The 21125-nt window shown below is 42.1% G+C and overlaps 3 protein-coding genes and 1 long non-coding RNA gene across 4 annotated transcripts in view; 2 read left to right on the top strand and 2 right to left on the bottom strand.

Annotated features, from left to right (window-relative positions):
* LOC141910086 (uncharacterized) overlaps window positions 1-14084 on the top strand; it is a 33098-nt gene extending 19014 nt beyond the window's left edge. Inside the window, exon 10 of the transcript XR_012619826.1 lies at window positions 11881-14084. The gene's annotated coding sequence lies outside the window, so the exon portion shown is untranslated. The remainder of the gene's footprint in view (window positions 1-11880) is intronic.
* LOC141910403 (uncharacterized) lies at window positions 41-11881 on the top strand. Its single transcript, XM_074801141.1, has 24 exons — window positions 41-130; window positions 486-605; window positions 1051-1215; window positions 1846-2082; window positions 2230-2317; window positions 2394-2494; window positions 3086-3139; window positions 3227-3310; window positions 3396-3660; window positions 3741-3823; window positions 4249-4378; window positions 4473-4538; window positions 4681-4851; window positions 4924-5039; window positions 5124-5359; window positions 5534-6002; window positions 6107-6247; window positions 6451-6711; window positions 6876-7256; window positions 7345-7470; window positions 8247-8985; window positions 9444-9577; window positions 9690-9891; window positions 10815-11881. The coding sequence occupies exons 1-24, from the start codon at window positions 41-43 to the stop codon at window positions 11000-11002; spliced, it is 4647 nt and encodes a 1548-aa protein (XP_074657242.1). The 3' UTR covers window positions 11003-11881.
* Window positions 14085-14223: 139 nt separating the features above from the next.
* On the bottom strand, window positions 14224-18629 carry LOC141910402 (uncharacterized). Its single transcript, XM_074801140.1, has 5 exons — window positions 18505-18629; window positions 16580-18268; window positions 16384-16489; window positions 14946-15087; window positions 14224-14346 (listed from the first exon to the last, which is right to left on the bottom strand). The coding sequence occupies exons 1-5, from the start codon at window positions 18627-18629 to the stop codon at window positions 14249-14251; spliced, it is 2160 nt and encodes a 719-aa protein (XP_074657241.1). The 3' UTR covers window positions 14224-14248.
* A 23-nt stretch (window positions 18630-18652) lies between these two features.
* LOC141910091 (uncharacterized) lies at window positions 18653-19722 on the bottom strand. Its single transcript, XR_012619828.1, has 3 exons — window positions 19607-19722; window positions 18782-18848; window positions 18653-18708 (listed from the first exon to the last, which is right to left on the bottom strand). It is a non-coding gene; the product is annotated as an uncharacterized LOC141910091 (long non-coding RNA).
* Between the last annotated feature and the right edge of the window lie 1403 nt (window positions 19723-21125).

Here is a 21125-nt window from a genome sequence, read left to right as displayed (position 1 = left end):
CCGACCCGAGAAAACAGATCACATGACATTTATATTCAAAATGGCGCCTGGACCAACTCCTCCTGCGCCCGTTTCTGACGAACCTTTACCCGACCATTTATCGGGAGCAGACGAAAATCCAGCCGTTATTGTAAGTTATTCGATTAGACCCGATCGACAGTTATTTGAAAATATCGATTTTAACGGTTTAACGGATTTTTAAACGATTCAAAACAGCCGATACGCGCAGATATCGATCGATTTTTGTTTACTTCCGGGTTCAGAAATTTGACAGTTGCGAAATTGAAATTTCGAATAACTGGTTCGAAATTGGTTGGCAATCGATTCATAACGTTTTCAATCGCAAATATTCATGGGAAGGGTTACCTTTTCTTGTCCTTAACTCTTACAAAGTCCCAATCAACATTCAGTTGCCACAGTACATTAAAAAAAATCTTCTCCTCGTTGTTCCTTTTTTCAGCTGATTAATTTGTTCTTTATTTCAGCAGCAGAATGGACCAACGGCGACAACCGGCGAAGACGGAGAAAAAATCTGGGAACGAAAATGGACGATAGACGAGATTCGTAAAAATGCCGGAAACTGGTCTCTCGCCGGTGACGCAGGGGTCAGAAAAATATTGATTTCAATTCCATTATTGGCCTTTACGCAATACTATTGCCGGGACTACAATTATACCCTAGATATTGATTTTAATTGCATTGTTGACCGGTACACGATACACGTTGCAGCCATGACGACAATGATTTTATTTTCATTATTGGCTCGATATTGTTCGATTATTTAACAGTTTTACGAAAAAGACCGATGTTAATCTCGGTATTCAGAGAGTTAATGAGTTAAACCTGTAGTTGATGATTCAACAGTTAATTCTGACAGTTTCGACTTAATCATCGGAGAGATGAAAATAACATAATAACTTAGAAATATAGATGTTATAAAGGAAGGTCAATGACAGGAACTAAAAGACAATCATTAGAATACACCGATATAAGAAAAATAAATCAGTGATGAAAATTTGTTTGTTTTAATAATTTTGATTATTTTTTCAGTTGCTGTTGCATCTTCAGGATTTCTCGCAGAAGATGGTTTCGAGAACTCACGAAATCGATCGACAAATGGACGAATTGTCGCACGAGGTTAAAATGTCGAACGTCCGAACTCACAACGTATTCAATGATTTTATGATGCTCGCCAATACGCAATTCGTAGAAAACGTAAGTTTACGTTTCGAAAAGTAGATATACTAAGTAGAGAGAATCCCACAATTATATCGAAAAAGTCCGAAAATGAAACTTCGAGATAGTAGTTTATTTAAATAATAAATAAACTTCTATCTCGAAGTTTCATTTTCGGACTTTTTCGTTATAATTGTGGGATTCTCTCTACATCGCGTCAACACGAATATAGTGTTCTATCAATCATGATAGGTATACTAACTTGTAAAAATCGAATTTCTGAATTATATGTATTTGCCAAAGAGCGCCTGAGAAAGATGCCATAATTGGCAAAATATCTACTTCCAATTTTTTTTTTATATTTAAAAAAAAGATCTGGTACATGTAGAAGTAGGAGTTAGGATACTAGAGATCTTTGTATTTTAAAAGGTTAACTATTTGTAATTTGAGACATTGTCCTTAAGGTCCTTATACATACGTTAGATGGTTTGTTTCTATTTTTAGAAGGTTTAGATTTCATTTGTATCATCAGCGCAGAAGTCTTTATTTTTAGTCGTCTCTTTTTAAAATCTTAGCAAAGATTGATGTCTGTATTTATAGAGGGTTGACATTTGTATTTATAGAGGGTTTACATTTGTATTTATAGAGGGTTTACGTTTGTATTTATAGAGGGTTTACGACGAGGACGTTACGACCGATGCGACGAACGACGAGAAGAAGAAGGATGAAAGAGAGAAAACACGAGAGGAAAAAGAAGCCGAATTAATTCCGCGTATGACCGAAGCGATTCAATTCGGATTAAACGTCATCGATAACGCTTTCGAGGAACTCGACATGAACGTGGGTGGCTCCGACTCGGAGGACGATGACGACCGGGAACGAGTCGAGCCGATTATGAGAGTCAAGGTCAGCTAATTTTTCGTCGAAATAATTTTTCTTTTCATTTCCGAAAAATGTTTTCCCCAATTTTTAGATCGAAACATATTTTCGAAATTGAATGTTTGAAAAAAAGATTTTTATGAAAGTAAATTTTTTTGGGGGGGTTATTTTTAGGACCCGTATTCAAGCAGAGCTCTGCCGCATATAATAGGAACCCCAGCTTTTCACCAGGACGACACGGTCGGACTTAAGGAGTATTCCGGTAAGAATATATATTTCACAAGTTTCTCCTGGAAACTCGATCGATATTTCAATTATATCTGATTTTCCATTATCAGAAGATGAAGAAGAAACTGAATCAGAAGCTGGAAGCGTCGAATCCGAAGATGAAGTAAAATTCAGCGATGAATCGGGATCTGAATCGGGATCAGAAACTGAGGTAAACCGAGAACAATCTGTACGACGACTACCTGGTTGAGCGAGGGAACAATAAGAAATGATCTTAGACTTTAAAATTAAAGGCTCCGACTGAGCTGTGGAAAGCAGGGTTCATGCTGATCAGGTTAATCCAGAGAAAATAAGGGAATTTGGATTTTTGGTGTCTAGTTGTTCTTGTTGGTGATGAGTGTCACAAGGAACCTCTTGATAAGAAACGTCCCTCACTGAGGATATCTCGTAACTTTATCAGGGAATTTGAATTCTTGCTGGTGACCAGTGGCACAAAGAACCACTTGATAAGAAACAGCCCTCACTGAGAATATCTTATAATCAATCAGGGAATTTGAATTTTTGGTGTCTCGTTGTTCTTGCTGGTGACGAGTGTCACAAGGAACCTCTTGATAAGAAACAGCCCTCACTGAGGATATCTTATCATTTAATCAGGGAATTTGAATTTTTGATGTCTCGTTGTTCTTGCTGGTGATGATTTAATCAGGATATTCTTGGTGAAAGGTCCCTGATCTATACCAAACCTAAATCTAAACGAATACAGAAATTCCTGAAAAAATTCTGATAAAAATTTTTGTTGCAGTCGTATTCGAGTTCATCGAGTGACGCAAAATCTGGCAGCGACGATAATAATCAGGTAACGTTTAAAAAAAAAAAACTTCCATACGAGAGAAATTCATCCGTTGAATACAGTGCTCAATAGATGGCGCTTGTTATTCTATAGAGCGATAAAGAAGATTTGTTCGGCAAAGAATCGAATGAAGAAGAATCAGAATCTGAATTATTCATCGAAAATGAGGAGAAAAAAGTAAATTTTCAAAAAATCGTCTCGAAAAATTAAGAAATTCTACCAAAACGTTTTTATAATTTCGCCTCGAATCCACTTCTTGCAGAAAGTGCCACCTACGGGCGGCTTCCAGGACGAATTAGCAAGAAGACTCGGAGCCGCGGTGGCGCCACCATCAGCAGCAGCGAATGACGAAGAAGAGGAAGAGGAAGCAGACGATGAAGGAACCGAACAAAAGAGGGCGCCACCGCGTAAACGTACCGAATCGGGAACGAGTCACGGCAGTAAAAAACATCGACACCATCATCATCATCACCATGGTAACAAAGGCAGCAAGAAACAGCAGAAACAACAGCAGCAGGAAGACGAAGGTATGACAGTGACACCTAGTGGTCGCTTCAGTGACACCTAGTGGTCATTTCTATAATCAATATTGATTTGTTTATGACAGATTTATTTGGAGCGCCGGCCGAGGAACCTGAAGATCAGATGGGATTGTTTTCGGGAGGCGGTGGTCTCTTCGACGACCCTAAGGTAGTGTCTCCCCCTGGAGAGCGTCTGCTGCGTTTCACATTCTCCGACAATCATAATTCAATTTCAATTTTAATTTATTCATCATAAATCCAAAGTATAAGATTGTAAATGAAGAAAAACAACAATAACAACAACAAACAGACAAAAAAACAAAAAAAACATGTGCACTAAAAGAAAAATAATAAAAGGAGAGAGAGAAGTAATACAATGTCTAACATATAGATTTCGCGATATTTAAGAAGATTGGTTTATTGGGATTAGTAAAGGCCGAAAGAAAAGTAAAAGTGTCTAGGTTTAGATTTACAATATCATATTTAGTTCTTAAGTTATCCTGCAGTTTACAATAAAAAAGAAAATGGGATTCGTCGCCGACAGTGTTACAGTGAGGGCAAATACGATTCATAATGTACGTGTTTTGTTTTTAGGGAGGTCTGTTCGATGATGTCTACGATGATGATGAATCCGCGGCGATTAAATCTAAAAAACCGATGACGACGTCCGTCGCCGATAACGACGATCACAATTCATCCGAAGATGAAAATCATGGCGAAAAAGGTAACGAGAAAATCTCGATTCGGAAATCATGAAATCGTAATTTGTGTCGAAGTTTCTTCGTCGTAAAAAGTGCAATCGTTGCTCCGTATTACAGAGACCAACAGAGACCGAACGTACAGCGGGAAAAAAGTGCCAACAGGTGGCGTGTCAATCTTCGCAGGTAAAATAAATAGATAACACTCTCTTCTAGAACATCCTCCGCTTAGCATTAAACCCCCCGAAAATAAATACCCCCTCCTCGGCCACCCTGAGAAGAGAAAGATAAATCCATGACCTAGAATTCCTTTTTCAATGTTTTATAGGGGGCGATAGTGAACTATTTAAAAACTCACCTCCAGATGATAAACCACAGCAGCAGACGACAAAGAAACCGGTGGCGCCCTCTCGCGGTGGCGGGTTGTTCGACGACGATGATGAAGATGACAACGGTCTGTTCGCTGCCATGGCAACAGCAAAACCGAATAAAACTAGCGGTAAGTGAGAGAAAATTTGAATTCGAGGTTTTTGATGAATTATGCATATGAAGTAACGGAATGTCATCTTAGGTAAACCAGCGCCCTCTAGTGGAAGTTTCCTTGATGACGATGAGGAGGACATGTTCGCTGCGTCTGCTTTGAATAGAAAGGAGGAAACGAAGAAGGCCGAATCTAAAAAAGGAAAAGTCTGTATTTTTTCATTGCTTAGAAAAATGGAAATTTTTCTCACTGAATTTTGTTTTCATTTCGTTTTTTGTCGTTTGTTTTAGGCTCCGATCGGCGGGGTGTCTATATTCGGTAACGCTGGCAACCCTCTTACGGCGGCCATCTTGGCGAAGCATCATCCACCGCCGCCGCGATCCGACGATGACGATGTATCCGACGACGATGATCGGAGCGAATCGAAAAGTTCGTCTGCTCGTGGCTCTTCGAAGGTTGAACGCAGTTCGTCGCAATCGAGCAACAGTTTATTCTCCGAGGAACCGGAGGAACAAAAAATAGACAGGTAAACCAGGTTTAATTCGGTCAACCACCACCAGGTTTAATTCCATCAACCACCACCAGGTTTAATTCCATCAACCACCACCAGGTTTAATTTCGTCAACCAAACCATCCCTACATCTAAAACCATTCAGATTCATTCAAATTTAAATATTTTTAACTGATGAAAAATTTGCAGGAAACCGAAACCGAAATTCGGAGGTGGTTTATTCGACGAAGAAGACGACATCGCCGGTGACGACCTGTTCGGCGCCGTGACTACAAAACCATCCGCCGCTAAAGACGTTGGTAAATCACGCGGCAGCAGCATTTTATTCGCCGACGACGATGATTTCTTCTCGACGACGGCCGCTAAAAAACAAGCGCCTAACAACGAGCGGACAATATCGAGTCCATCTGCTGCTCCTGCGTCTGCTGGTAAATCAAGTTTATTCGAGGATAGCGTTGATTTATTTTCATCGACGTCCGTCAAGGACGAAAAAAAATCAACAACGCCGAATGCTTCCAGTAAAGCAGCAGCGGCGCCACCTAGTAGGAAAACGACATTATCGCTGTTCGACGACGATGACGACGACGATTTGTTCGGTTCCACGGCGACGGTTGCCCCATCGACGAAACCGGCGAAAAAACCAGAAGCGAAAAATCAGGTCAGTGTCCCCCCGGTGATCGCCTCGCTGGTTTCTGGCGGTGATCGCCGGAATAGATTTATTTTCATGTGAATTTTTCGAAATCGTTTTAACTTTTCTTTCAGTCGACGGAAAAGAAGCGAACAGGAAGTAAAAGTCTTTTCGACGATGCCGATGACGATATTTTATTCTCGAAGCCGGCAGTCGACGACAATCCGTCTGTCGATCTGTTCGGAGCGTCGAGTCCGCTGAATTCACCGACTACGGTTAGTGTCGTAATTCAACACCAGGTGGTGTCACAGTCAGTGTTTACAGACAACTAGTGACCACCAAGTGGATCCTCACTTGCCACAAGTGGAATCCTCAATTACTGCAGTAGTTGATGTCCTACTGCACATTAGTGACATCTGGTGGATCTTCACTTGCCACAAGTGGATTTTCATACTCTATTAATGAATCTATTTTTAAGGAGAAGCCTCCACCATCTCTGGCGCAACCTAAGTCTTCGGTCGTCGTTAATAATACGTCTGCTACTGTTGCCGGGGTAACTGTTAAATCGAGTAGTACCGATCTTTTCGGTGGTGATGATGATAAAGATGAGGATGACGGCCTCTTCGCTTCAGAGCGGAAACCAGCCGCGGCAATTCGACCGAATTTTCTCGCGACGACCGACGTTAATATAGAGGGAGTTACTAGTTCATCATCTACGACCGATTCTAAAAAGGATGAGGTAAAGATTTCAACAGTTGAATTCAAATTATGGTAACCGTGGTAATAACTGACAAAGTTTACAGATTCGCTACGAATCCGATGAAAATTCAATCGTTGAATCCTCACTCGATCTGCGGTAACCGTGGTAATAACTTACGGAATTTTGAAATTATTTCATTGTAGTCGCCAGTAGAAACGATGACAACGACGAGATCGAAGAAACCGATTGGAGGAGTCTCGATGTTCGGAGGAATCGATCCGTTCGCCGTGAGATCCGGTCTGAAGTCCACTCCCAGTCCGGAGAAACCGAGACCTCCGAGCGATCCTCCGCTACCGGAGATTTCCAAACCGAAATACGATCCTTTATTCGGAGAATCGACTCCGGCAGACGACGAGAATGATTTATTCGCGTCTGCTCCTAAACCGACGGCGCCCCCTACTGGTGGTCGTTCGTTACTCAACGAATCTACAGGTGACGATGGCGGGGAACTGTTCACACCAACGCCTCCTACTGGCAAACAAGAGAAACAACTCAACGGCACTTCACCTATCAAACAGTTGCAGGTTAGCGTTGTTAAGAATTTCGATTACATTATAAATAGTTTTTCGGAAATTAAACCTTAAACAATTTTGTTTTGTTTTTTGTGCGCAGTCCGGTTTGAGTATAAATCCGTCTGCTCTACTACCGGGTGCAGCGCCACCTATGAGAACGCCCACGGAGGACGGGATATCGTTTGAGCAACCAGCGAACGTTAAACCGCTCAGTAGTGCTAACAAGGTAACGACCGCCACAAACTGAGTTCAACAGTTCTCTGTTGGACCCTACAGTTTAACAGGGGGCGCCACTTACCTGGAAATCACGGAAAAGTCAGGGAATTTTCTTTTCTAAAAAAAGTCAGGAAATTTTGTAACAAAAAGCTAAAAGTCAGGGAGATTTGTTGAGATTGGTAGATCATGCGTAAAATCAAACAGTCTCCGTCTTTGTCTTACGTATTTGACTGTGTTTGGGTAATCGATTGGATTCTTAGCAGATCAAGTCAGGGAAAACAATGTGAAAATCAGTTAAAAACAGTTTCCGTCAATGTCTTACATTTACTGTGTTTATTGATTGGATTCTTAGCTGATCAAGTCAGGGAAAACGTGTATGTCAGGGGAATAGTCGGGGGGAAAAGTTAGTCAAATAAAAGTGGCGACCTTGTAAATTGATGATGGAATTTGCTAGATGTAGTGTATCGATGTAATTAGTAATTTCTTGTAGTTAAAAATTAGTAATAATAAGTTATCTAAATTAGTTATCTCAATTAGTTATCTCAATTAGTTATCTCATATTCTTTAACTACAATCAATTTCAAACAGTTTCCGTCTATGTTTTATATATTTGACTGTGTAGATCAAATCAGGGGAAAAAAACAATGTGCATTTCAGGAAATAGTCGGGTAAAAGTCAAATCAAACAAAATTGGCGCCACCTTGTTTTGTGTCATTGGAAGTGAAAGGAAATCTTTGGACTTGAATCTAACTTGAAGCTGATTTTATTTTATGAATTTGGTTTCAGGGTCGAGCGAAAGTACAGAATAAACGTCGTCTACCGTCAAGGGCGACGAGCAGACGTAACCAGAACTCCGACGTTACCGATTCCATTCCATCCAGCAGTACGCCACCTAGTGATCGAACGACGAACAATCAAACTACCGATGGTGGTGCCACCACGAGACACGTTCCGACGCCGAGTCACGATATGTTCGGAAACGACGACCTCGGCCTCGGCAACGACGCCGATATTTGGAATACGGATAAAACAACTAATTCAAATTCGGATTTATTGAACGGTTCCTCCGTCGAGGAGCGAACACCGAATTCAAATTCTTCCGAAAATAAAATTTCAAACGATATTTTCGGCGACGTTGTTTCCACGACGACGACGACGAGTAAGACTGCTATTAAATCCGACGCGTCGCCGTTGGATACCGCGGCAGCTCCTCCGATTGTTAAGATATCGACGGAGGTTAAAAAACCGACGGATTTATTCGGGACTCCGGCTAAAACGAAATCAACGTCGTCTTCGATATTCGACGACGACGATAGCGATATTTTCGGGACAGGGGGCGCCAGTAGTTCGTCGTCGTCTAAAAAGAGTCGTTTCCTCGACGCTGAATCTCCGGGAATTTTCAGCGACGAATCGGATCGAATCATGTCGCCGGAGAGCGAGGATTTATTCGCTCCCGAATTCGTGAAAGAACGAGAAGAAAGAAAAGCAAAAGTTGAAAAAGATTTACCGAGTTTAATATCGAAGAGTAAGTAATAAACTCCTCCTTGGTAAACTCCTCCAGTTAATGGTAAACTCCTCCAGTTAATGCTAAACTCCTCCAGTTAATGCTAAACTCCTCCAGTTAATGGTAAACTCCTCCAGTTAATGGTAAACTCCTCTTTGAGTTAACGGTAAATTTCCTCCTTGGGTTTGCGGTAATCTCCTTAGGCCAACAGTAAATCTCCTTGGGTTTACAGTAAATTTCTTCAAGTTAATGGTAAATTCCTTCTCAAGTTGACGGTAAATCTCCTACAGTAAAACTCCTCCTTGAGTTTACAGTAAAACTCCTTGAGTTTGCGGTAAAACTCCTCCCTGAGTTTACAGTAAAACTCCTCCTTGAGTTTACGTAAATCTCCTGGAGGAACTGTGTACAAAAAATAGTATGTCAGCAGTAGCGGTCAAAACCTGTGATTGGCTATAACTTATATCGTATTCAATTTACAGCTGAATCACCAGAATCTAACAATAAACAAACAGCACCTGTTTTACCATCAGTAGCACCTGCAGCCGCATCTGTACAACCTGCAGCCGCATCTGTACAACCAGCAGCTACATCTGTAGAACCTGACATATTTGGGGTAAGTTTACTTACGGTTTAGCTTTTACTAAATGTGGCCGCGTTATTTCGCCCAGATTGAGCCGTCGGTTTCTTTTCGATTTCAACAAAAATATTCGACTAATCATTTTCAGGACGAAGATCATTTCAAGGCCGTTGCCACGACGACGACTAAATCTAAATCGAAGCGACAGAAGAAAGTGACGGACGATTCGTTGTTCGCGGACGACACCGACATTTTCGCCGACGTTCCGAAAATATCGAACGTCGACAAAAAACCGAAAAAGAAAACGGCGACGTCTGCCACTAAATCAATATTCAAAGACGACGATATCGGTTAGTACCGGTCGTTACCGTGGTAACGAGCAGATGAGGTGGCCACTACTCACCTGGAAATCAGGGAAATTTCTATTCTTTAAAAAAAAGTCGGGGAATTTTGTCGAGATTGTGCTAAAAAATCAAACGGTTTTTGTTTAAACGTATTTGACTGCGTTGATTGCTTAGCAGATCAAATCAGGGAAAACAATAAGATACATTGTCAGGGAATTGTCAGCATAGAAGCAAGTCAAATAAAAGTGGCCGCCTTTTAACCCTTTCAGTGCGTCTACACCGCAGTGCGGTGTATAAATCGGTGATTGATTTTGCTAGTACGCCGCAATGCGGTGTATTGATGTAATTAGTAATTACGAAATATCTCTCTTGAAAGATGGCAGCACCTGTCAAACATAGTGAAATATTAGTAACTAACGATACACTGCACCGCGGTGTAGACGCACTATAGTGGTATTCCCGTTATTCAACACACTAGGGTGGAATTTTTCAAAATTTTCAAATTATCTTCAGCACTATAGGGTATTAATTAGCCAGCACTGAAAGGGTTAAATTGATGGACTTTGCTAGAAGAAGTGTATCGATGTAATTAGTAATTAGTTATCTAAATAAGTTATCTCATATTTTTTAACTACAATCATGTCTATCATGTCTAACGACTGTGTGAATTGATTGGATTCTAAGCGTATCAAATGGGGGAAAGCAATAGTTAGTTACCTAATCATTAGTGGTAAGCTTTTTATAATCGGATGGGCTTATACCAATAGATACGTTGTTTGTGAAATATCCGATCGTGAAACTAAACCACAGACAGGTTACTGACTTGGGAAGCAACGGATACATGTCAGACAATAGTTGGGGGAAAAAGCAAGTCAAGTGGAAAGAAGTGCCGCCCCTATTAGATTATGTTCAATTGTTATTATTTTCAGATGATATTTTCTCATCGCCGTCGACGACAAAGTCGAAAACGAAAAAAACTGGGGGCGCCACCGCGGCGACGACGAAAAAATCATCAAAGAAATCACCGGCGGCGGCGTCCGATTCATCGTCGACCCCGGAAACATCGATCTTCGACGCTCCGAGTATATTCGACGATCCGCTGAGCGCCACGAAATAACAACGACGCCACCTACTGGTGATGTGGAATACTACTACTAGTCCGAGAGTTGAAATGTGCTGTGCGCGAGGGCGCCACCGTGTATTATCGTTGAGATGTATTAACGAAAAAAAAATTGTGCTTAAAATCAAATTACGAATTTATGAACTGAGAACGGAGTGTAGAGAGTGTGAGGAGGGAGTCTGACCTCACGCAGGTATTAAACTGCAGCCTTCAGCTACTGACACCACCACCCATCCTTCACCCGCAACCCACTCCCTCCCTTAGACAAAAAGTACTGGTAAAATATTCAACAGTAGGAGATGCAGTTGCTCAAAAGTTGTTTAGAGTTAACCAGTTGGTTCAAGATAACCAGTGGATAGTAGCGACAACTTAAAGTTCATTGTGACTATCAATGAGCAATGTGCCCCAGGGCTTTAGTGTCCAGGGGCCGGTTGCATAGTCATGGCTTAGACTTAAGACCAGTCGAAGACTAACTTTGTTCTATAGCCAATCTAAAAATCTAAGACCAGTCTCAACATTTAAGACCACTTTTGGACTTAACTCAGAACTATGGAACTGGAACCAGAGTCCCAGGACCTGAGGCTGCAGATTAATACTTGAATTGATGGCATTTTATATATATATATAACTATTCATGGCTCAATAAAGTGAGTGCCTTTCAAATAAAACTGTTAGCTTCAATTCCATTGTCAGAATTGTGTGTACAAAACTTCTTCTCAAATTATTCCAAGCAATATAACATTCCTATGTATGTCATACTATGTGTAAAATAGATAACCCCTATACCAAAATGTGAGATAGTGGATGGACTATAGCAGTCTCCTACTGCGGTAAAGTTGGTAAAATTCTACCCCGAGTTGGTGTTAAATACTGAGGAAGAGTTTGTGAAATACAGTAGACTCTGTCTCTTACTGCGGTAAAGTTGAGACTGGTAAAATTCTACCCCGATTTGGTGTCAAATACTGAGTATGAGTTTGTGAAATACAGTAGACTCTGTCTCTTACTGCGGTAAAGTTGAGACCGGTAAAATTCTACACCGAGTTGGTGTCAGATACTGAGTAAGAGTTTGTGATATACAGTAGACTCTGTCTCTTACTGCGGTAAAGTTGAGACTGGTGAAATTCTACCCCGAGTTGGTGTTAAATACTGAGTAAGAGTTTGTGAAATACAGTTAACTCTGTCTCTTAAAGTTGAGACTGGTAAAATTCTATCCAAAGTTGGTGTCAAATACTGACAAAATCTGGAGTATTTTCTTCAGTTTAGAAAGTTCTACTTCAAGCAGTGGATTCTACTTCATTTTAAAATTTTGTTTTATTTACTGGAAAAGAAAACACCAGTGAACTCAGCTCAGCTTTTACACTAAATATACACTACATTAATGGGACAGGTAACTGTGTGAGTAGTATTCATGATCACAAATCACCTGTCACATACATGTGGCCTTACACATGTAACCCTAGCCAGCCAATCAACTCAACCCTAGGTCAGCAACATCAAAACCAATTCAACTCTAGCCAGCCAATCATAACCCTGAACCTTAGGTCAGCTGACCACCTGTGACATGCAAATGCAAACCTTGCAGCCAATCACAGTTCACCCCTAGGTCAACTGACCACCTGTGACATGTTAAATATGCCTGTGACTCAGACATATAGATTTTGTTTCTCGCTTAGTAAGATTCTGAATGTGTTAATGACTGATTAACAATGATAAGTTATAGAACGATATCCTGTTCACTCAAACGTGGTGAACGGATAATAAGATAAAAACCCACTATCTACAGATTAAAAGAATTTAAAAACCAGAATTTATTTATTAAATCTAAAATATTTAAAAGACACGACGTTTCGATCTCACCCTAGAGATCATCGTCAGGTGTCAACGTCGTATCTTATATATATTTTAGATTGAATAAATAAATTCTTGTTTTTAAATTCTTTTAATCCGTAGATAGTGGGTTTTTGTCTTAATGATAAGTTCATGAAAGGTTGCGTTATTTAATGATGCGAAACATTAGCTATTTCTGTTAGAATGATGCTATTAATAGAATACAAAGTTTAAAGTTTTAATTGTCTGTTTGTGTTTATAAAGTTTACGAAAGTTATTCAACGTAATTAGATTGATATAAATTTAGAGGCGAATGAAAACATCTTTGGTAGAAAGTAATTCGGAGGAATTGTAAAATTTGAATTTTCCAAAAATTGCTTAGGGGTCATTCATTTATTACGTACGCATTAGGGGAGGGGGAGGAGTCAGTGAAATTGCGTACTGTAATGCTTAATGTATATGAAAAATGGCCGATTTTGCGTACAGAGGGGGAGGGGGGTTGAAAAATTCAAATTTTATGCGTACGTAATTAATGAATGATCCCTTAGGCTAAACAAAAATGATACCTTGTTTCTCCGCAGCGGTCGGGTCATTTTTGTAAAATATGATAAAATTTATAAACAGTTCATTTCTATAGCGGTAGGGTCTGTTATGGTGAAATTGATCACGATTTTTAAAAAAGTAATGTATAGGGTAGATAGGCGGCCGGCCGGGTCAACATTTAAGCTCAGCAGAGCGGAGAAACAAGGTATCAATTTTTTTTGGCCTTATATGCCTTAATTAGCAGTCCTGACTTTTGCATAATTTTGCATAATCCAGGTTTGGATGGGTAGCTTCAAACGAAAGGCTAGGATTATACGGGTATACTAGTGGACTCTGCTCGTCAAAGAGATTCTCAGACCCACATAAACAAAATAGTCAACTATCCTTCTCCAATAACGCAACAATCTGCACAAATCAGACCTTTTTGAAACCACGAAAATTGTTGAACTGATCCAACTCGAGCGCCGATGTCTACTGTTGTATCTAATACGTATCCTATGCTGTTGATATATATCACTCTTGTACATAAATCCTTATCGCGAAAAACACATTATTGTAAAAGAAACTCGCCGCCCTCCTCCCCCCGAAAATCGGTCACCAATAATATCATTTATAATTACGGGCATCTTTGTAAAAATCTTCGTCGAATTTTTCGAATGTAAAAAATTCTTGTATCGTCCTCATCATGAAATAAGTCGATTAATAAATAACGAATTAAACTAAATTCAGTTTCAGTTTTAATTTATGGAGATAATTTATTTTTATTTATTTTGGATTATTTTTCGTAGTTACAAATGTAGAAAATTTGTCATTTATAACACATTAGATCACAGTTAAGGTAAGCAGAGTGGGGGAGGAGGGGAGGAGGGGGTGTTAGCTACCCCCCTCTTCATCAGATCCAATATTCTCCGGTAGTTTCAACGGGTTTTTTCGTCTCGGTCGCCGTCGTTGTTTCTCTTTCGTACATTTCCCTACAGAAAACAAAACATCAGAACTTCATAATTGATGACATTATAGGGGGACTGGCGACATTAAAGGAGGATTGATGACATCGTAGGGAGATTGATGACATCATTGGGGATTGATGACATCATAGGGGGACTGGTGACATTATAGGGAGATTGATGGCATTATAGGGAGATTGATGACATCGTAGGGGGATTGATTACATCATAGGGGTATTGATGACATCATAGGGGGATTTAATGGAAGCAATCGCACGGAGCAGGGGTGCTGGTTTTCTGGGGGTCTAGTCGCCATTTCTGTCATGACACACACCGTTAGAATATGCTAATTTGATTATAAATCATCCTCTTGCTAAAACTCTTGGCCCGGTTTTATAAACTAGTATTTACTTTATAACCTGGGGGTTAACTCAAGTTATTTTCAATTAAGTTAGCCCCTGGGTTAGAGGTAATACCAATCTATGAAACCAGGCCCTTGGTTGACAGAACCCACCCATCAGTGGCCTTCAGCATGGCTGCTGTTTTTCGAAGAATGCCCTTCCAATGTTCCTAGATCCGCGTTCCCCTGCAGAGGCAATTAGTCGGGTGAAATACTGAAAGTGTACCTTGTGATTTCTGCGTAGGAGGGACGTGTATGTCGAGAGACCAGTAATGCTCCGGTGTTTGAGGTCGCGAGTACTTGGCGCGGTGTCTGGAGCCTCGTTTTAACGCGGCCTCACGTTCGGCATCTGGTAAATCGGCAAAATACTGTAAAAAACAACATGAGATACAGGATCAAACTGGAGAGAGAGAGAGGAGTGGAGTGGAGTGGAGTGGCGTGGAGTGGAGTGGAGTGGAGTGGCGTGGAGTGGAGTGGAGTGGAGTGGAGTGGCGTGGCGTGGCGTGGAGTGGAGTGGCGTGGCGTGGCGTGGAGTGGAGTGGAGTGGCGTGGAGTGGAGTGGAGTGGAGTGGCGTGGAGTGGCGTGGCGTGGCGTGGAGTGGCGTGGCGTGGCGTGGCGTGGCGTGGCGTGGCGTGGCGTGGCGTGGAGTGGCGTGGCGTGGCGTGGCGTGGCGTGGCGTGGCGTGGCGTGGCGTGGCGTGGCGTGGCGTGGCGTGGCGTGGCGTGGCGTGGCGTGGCGTGGCGTGGCGTGGCGTGGCGTGGCGTGGAGTGGCGTGGCGTGGCGTGGCGTGGCGTGGCGTGGCGTGGCGTGGCGTGGAGTGGAGTGGAGTGGAGTGGCGTGGAGTGGAGTGGAGTGGAGTGGAGTGGAGTGGAGTGGAGTGGAGTGGAGTGGAGTGGAGTGGAGTGGAGTGGAGTGGAGTGGAGTGGAGTGGAGTGGAGTGGAGTGGAGTGGAGTGGAGTGGAGTGGAGTGGAGTGGAGAGTACGAACCAAAAAGAAGGAGTCTTTTTAACTTCTTTCATTTAGGGGGAGAAAAGAATGAGAAAAGTGAAGAGGAGAGAGTTCAATTTAGCAAAAAGAGTAAATTATTCAATTTCTTCACTAAGAGGACAGGGAGAGGGAGAGGGACAGTAACAGGGGCAGGGAGAGGGAGATGGAGAGAGACAGGGACAGGGAGAGAGAGAGGGAGAGAGAGAGAGAGAGAGAGAGAGAGAGAGAGAGAGAGAGAGAGAGAGAGAGAGAGAGAGAGAGAGGGGGAGGAGGGAGAGGGACGGAGAGAGGGACAGTAACAGGGACAGGGAGAGAGACAGAGACAGGGACTGGGACAGGGACAGGGACAGGGACAATAACAGGGACAGGGACAGTAACAGGGAGAGGGACAGCGACAGGGGCAGGGACAGTAAAAGGGACAGGGACAGTAACAGGGAGAGGGACAGTGACAGGGGCAGGGACAGTAACAGGGACAGGGACAGTAACAGGGAGAGGGACAGCGACAGGGGCAGGGACAGTAACAGGGACAGGGACAGGGACAGTAACAGGAAGAGGGACAGGGACAGTAACAGGGAGATGGAGACGGAGAGACAGGGAGAGGGACAGGGAGGGGGAGAAGGCCAGGAAGACGGAGAGATAGGGAGAGACGGAGAGAGTGACAGTGAATATAATTTACCGATTGACATTCCTTGCAACAATGCGCCTGTAATTTACGTCGTTTAGATCGGTTTCTCTCGACGGCGACGTGAGCGAAATCAGGACTCGATTTCTGTTTGGGAACTCTGAAAAAAATAACAACAAAACGTATGAGAGAGGGGAGGGGAGGAGGGGTGAAGGGGACAGGGAGCAGCAATTAGAGGGGTGAGTTTTACCTGTCAAAACTAGACATGAATGTTTGTTCATCGGCGACCAGAGAATCGTCTGCTATACCTTCTTCCTCCTCTTCCTCCTCCTCCTCTACCTCCTCCTCCTGCTCAATGGATTCAACTTGCGTCGTCTTTTTACACGTTCCACAAAACATTGTTAGATCCGTCTGCTCGTCGTCGTCGGAACGATTACTCCCCGCCGGGGTCGAGGTCGTGATCGAAGTCCTCGAACTCTTATCGAGTTTCGATGATTTTCGAAGCCTCGTTTTACGTTTTCTCGGACGAAACGTCGACTCGAATTCGACCTCGTCGTTAACATCGTCAACAATCGGCGGTAGCCTAGCGACCGTATCTATGTAATTCTCCGCGGCGGGAAACGTCACGCTTTTCGCCGTCAACGATATTTGAAAATCTTCGGAATTCTCGCAGTCATCGTTATGGTTACCACTGATGATGTCGTCGCGATGTCGATTGTTGTAGGCTTCGACGCCGACTTCCAATATACACTGACTTTCTTCACAATCTTCACGATCGTCACAATCATCTGGATTGTAGTATTTATCAATTTCAGTGAACTCCGACAGATGAATCGCTGGATCGATACTTCCATTCAACAATACGGGAGCCGTCTGTTCGTTACCATGGTTACTATGAATATCGCTATATTCGCACGTCTGCCCATCGCCACGGAAACTCGTCGCTAACGGTTTCGCGGCGGTTGATCTAATCTGGGTCGAGGTCATTCGATTGTTGGTCGCGTTTCCCGGAAGACGCGTTTCGTCGAGATCGATGATAATGATCGGTGATTTCGGGCGTTTAAACGTAACGGATGACTCCGACTCGGAGGCAGGAGCGGGTGGCTCCGTTCTGGTCGAAGGAGGAGCAGGTGGCCCCGGCTGTAAAGGAGGACTGTTCTCCTCATTCTCTTCATCATCGTCGTCTATCCAGAACCTTAATTTAGGAATCACTGTATCGGTTGTTATTGACGATGGCGCGGGCGCGGGCTCCGGCGGTTTTATTCCGGAGTTTCTCACGCTGGAGGAAGAGCCGCGATTCTTCGGACGTCGACGTCTGAGTCTGGAATTAATTTCCTCCGACGCAACGAAATGTTGACTCATCGTCGATTGACGCAGATATTTAGACAGTAAATCGTCGTCGTTGCCAGGCGACGACGACAACAATGAAATGTTTTCAATCGGTTTTAAACTCGAGATATTTTTCGCAACATTTCTAGCGTTTTTCATCACCGGTGTTTGTTTTACGAGCCAGCCGCTATCATTCGCGGAACAATTCAAATCATCGCTAGGCAACAATGACGGTTTTTTCTTCGAACCGCCATTCCGTTCGTCGCTAGGCGATATTTTCGTTTTTGACGCGACGGACCTCACCGCCGACTCGGAGTCCGTCAGAACGCTCCGACCGAAAATCGTATTTTTGTTAGCAGGCGTGTAATTTATAGATTTACCGACAGGTGGCGCTGCCTCACTATCGTCAAATAAACAAATAGAACCGTTAGACGGTTCTCCGAACACGGGAGAAAACGGTTCTCCATTCCGGACACCACCGCCGCTCTCCGTCGTATCGTCTAAATATCCTAACAGTTCATCTACGTTATACAATTCATTATCGTCGTTCGTAGTTGCCGTGACGACGGCTTCATCGCTATTCGGTTTACTCTTCTTAACTGTACGAAACCTGCGAGTATAGAATAAACATTTTAGAGAGAGGGAGAGAAGGAGAGAGGGAGAGAGAGAAGGGAAGAGGAGAGGGAGAGAGAGCAGATGATTGAAGGGGAATTTGAAGTAGAAGAGAGAGTAGGGGAAGAGAGAGGGAGAGATGAGAGAGAGAGAAGGGGAGTGAGAGAGAGAGAAGGGGATGAGAAAGGGAGAAGAGAGGAATAGATGGAATGGAAGATGAAACTGTAAACTTACACATTATCTATATCTGTTTGAATTGCGACTGATGTTGTTGTTGTTGTTGCCGCGGACGATATTGATGCTGCTGTTGCCGCCAATGATGCTGCTGCTGCCGCCGCCGACGTCTCCAGTTTCCTCATAAGATAATCGCATCGTTTCTGTAGAAGGTCAAGGGCGCGCTTCGACGACGAACAATTTCGACAATTTTCTCCGCTATGCCTACGAGAAAATATACAACAATGAATAACAATCGCCGTGGTAACCATATCAACGAATTTCACTTTTCGCTTACAGTTTTTCAACTTCTTGTCGAAGTTTAGAATTTTCCGCGTGGAGCTGACTGTTCTCTGCTTCTATCTCTAAACAATCACAGAAATATGAAACCAAAATCATTTTTTAATCTAAATTGCTTCAGAGAGTTGATCCCATGACCAAATTATTGCACAGTCACAACTCAAGTTCAGAAGTGGTCTAAAACTTTAGTCCAGGGGCCAGTTCCACAGTCAAGACTTATGACTAAGAGTGGTCTTAAATCTTAAGACTGGTCTTAAGTTGTTAGATTGGCTATAGAACTAACTTGGTCTTAGACTGGTCTTCAGTCTAAGTCATGACTATGGAACCGGCCCGAGAAGTGGTCTTAAACTTAAGTCCAAGGTCTGGTTTTATAGATTGATATAAAGTTTAACGCGAGGCTAACTTATTAATTCATTTTCAAACCCCTTGATTACAGATAATACCAGTGTTTAAACCAGGCCCTGCATGAAGTGTAACTGGGTATGAGATGACACCATATCACTGGTAAACCTCGCCAATCTAGAACAGGTAAGTCGGGTGAGAAAAGTGTTAGTTAAGCCGATAGGAAATTTTTGTGCCAGCAGCAGGGCCAGTTTAGTTATTCGAAAAAAGTCTGAGTTGCGTTGGCCATGTCCAAGTAAGGCAAGTTCACTGTACTAATAAAGTCAAGGATGATTAAATCTTCGACCTGCTGGTTGCATGCATCATCAACTGATTGATTTGTGCTGCAGCTGTGTGTGTTAAGTTAGCGAAAGGAACCATTCGATTCGGCACCCTCCCTCGGTCGGGCGGGTGTCATATCGTCATGGCTTGACATTTCTACCTGTCAATGTAGCGGTAATCTCAGACGCAATTTCTGTCAGTCTACGCGACCCCCCGCCGCGATAAGAACACGGTGTGGAACACGTTTGTGTATATTCTATAGACGACGACATTTTATTTGTTGTCCAAATTTCCCACTCGCGCGACGACCTTCAAATAACAAATGCCTGCGTCATTGTTTACCGAATATTCAATTCAATTCTTATTTATTGACATGAATTCAGCCCCGGCATGTGAGTTAGAAGATTCCGTTATCTGTGGTTATACATTTTAGAATCAGTTTGATTTGGAAGATGATTTATGAGTAATCGATGTATGAAAATGTCAAACGTAGCCTCAACTCGAGGCGTAGATCGAGTTTATCTATGAACACGTGCCAGAGTCGATTCACGTAGTGTTTGAAATTTCCGCTAACGAGGAGTAGAGAGGCAGCACCGTACGGTATAGTGATGCAGAACACTCGATTGCCTAAGTTAATGCAAGTTAGTGTTTGAAATTTCCGCTATAGTTGAACATAGCGGCAGCACCTTACGGTATAGTGTGGTAACATCCCTGTTCGCCGGACCCGTATAATCCTATCGATCATAACCTTTCACCTTTTGTACATGTGAAATCAGTAAATGTTAGTTGCTACTCGAAGTCTTGTTATAACAGTTATGTATATCTGTTCTCTTTCTCATTTTGTTATCCTTGTCACAATTATGTAATATTAATTCAAACACAATAAACATAAGTTAATTGATTAATTAAATAAATAGATAAAATTAATGAATTAATCAATTGAAATGAACTGTATTCCAGTGATTGCTGTCTCAATAACAAAACCGACGTAGGTTAACCCCACCGCCTGTAGCAAAGCTCCACAATGGCTTATTACAATAGCAGGAATCCATCAACAAAGATTCGTTCATAAAAAATATGTTTTTTTTTCTTTTATAGGTGGGTCCCTGAGTTTATTGAAGCCCCGCCAGATTAAGAGTCGAAAACCGAATGTTCGGTGTTTTGATTATTGTAACCTTGTTTTATATTGTGAGATTGACAAGTGATGATTGCGAATTCGTAAAATTATTACTTTTTACAAAAAATGGTTTTATTCATAGTTTGATTTATCAGTTTATATCAATATCCCGCATCAGCATTGTCAGGGTTTCCCGATGGGCAGATCCCTATTATACTATAAATCAGAGAGATAATTAAGAAAATTAAACTATTATCTAAAATGCAGTTTTGTATAGTTCAAATATTTGAATATTCGTCGTCTATTAATTTTATCAGTTTATAAATCAATATCCCGCAGCACCAGTGTCAGTGTTTCTTGATGGGCGGATAATTATCAATAAATCAGAGAGGTAATTAAGGAAATTAATCCATCATCAAAAATGAAGTTTTCTTTAGTTCAATGTGTTGATAATTTATCGACTATTGGTTTTATCAAAGGTATATAAGGAAGATCCTGTTTATGTGGTATTTTGGCTTTATCTATTTGTGTTACACTGAGTGTGATGATGGAGAGACAATAA

This window comes from Tubulanus polymorphus, chromosome 8, assembly GCF_964204645.1.
Source record: "Tubulanus polymorphus chromosome 8, tnTubPoly1.2, whole genome shotgun sequence".
Taxonomy (NCBI): Eukaryota; Metazoa; Nemertea; class Palaeonemertea; order Tubulaniformes; family Tubulanidae; genus Tubulanus; species Tubulanus polymorphus.
This window is presented reverse-complemented; position numbering and strand designations above follow the sequence as displayed.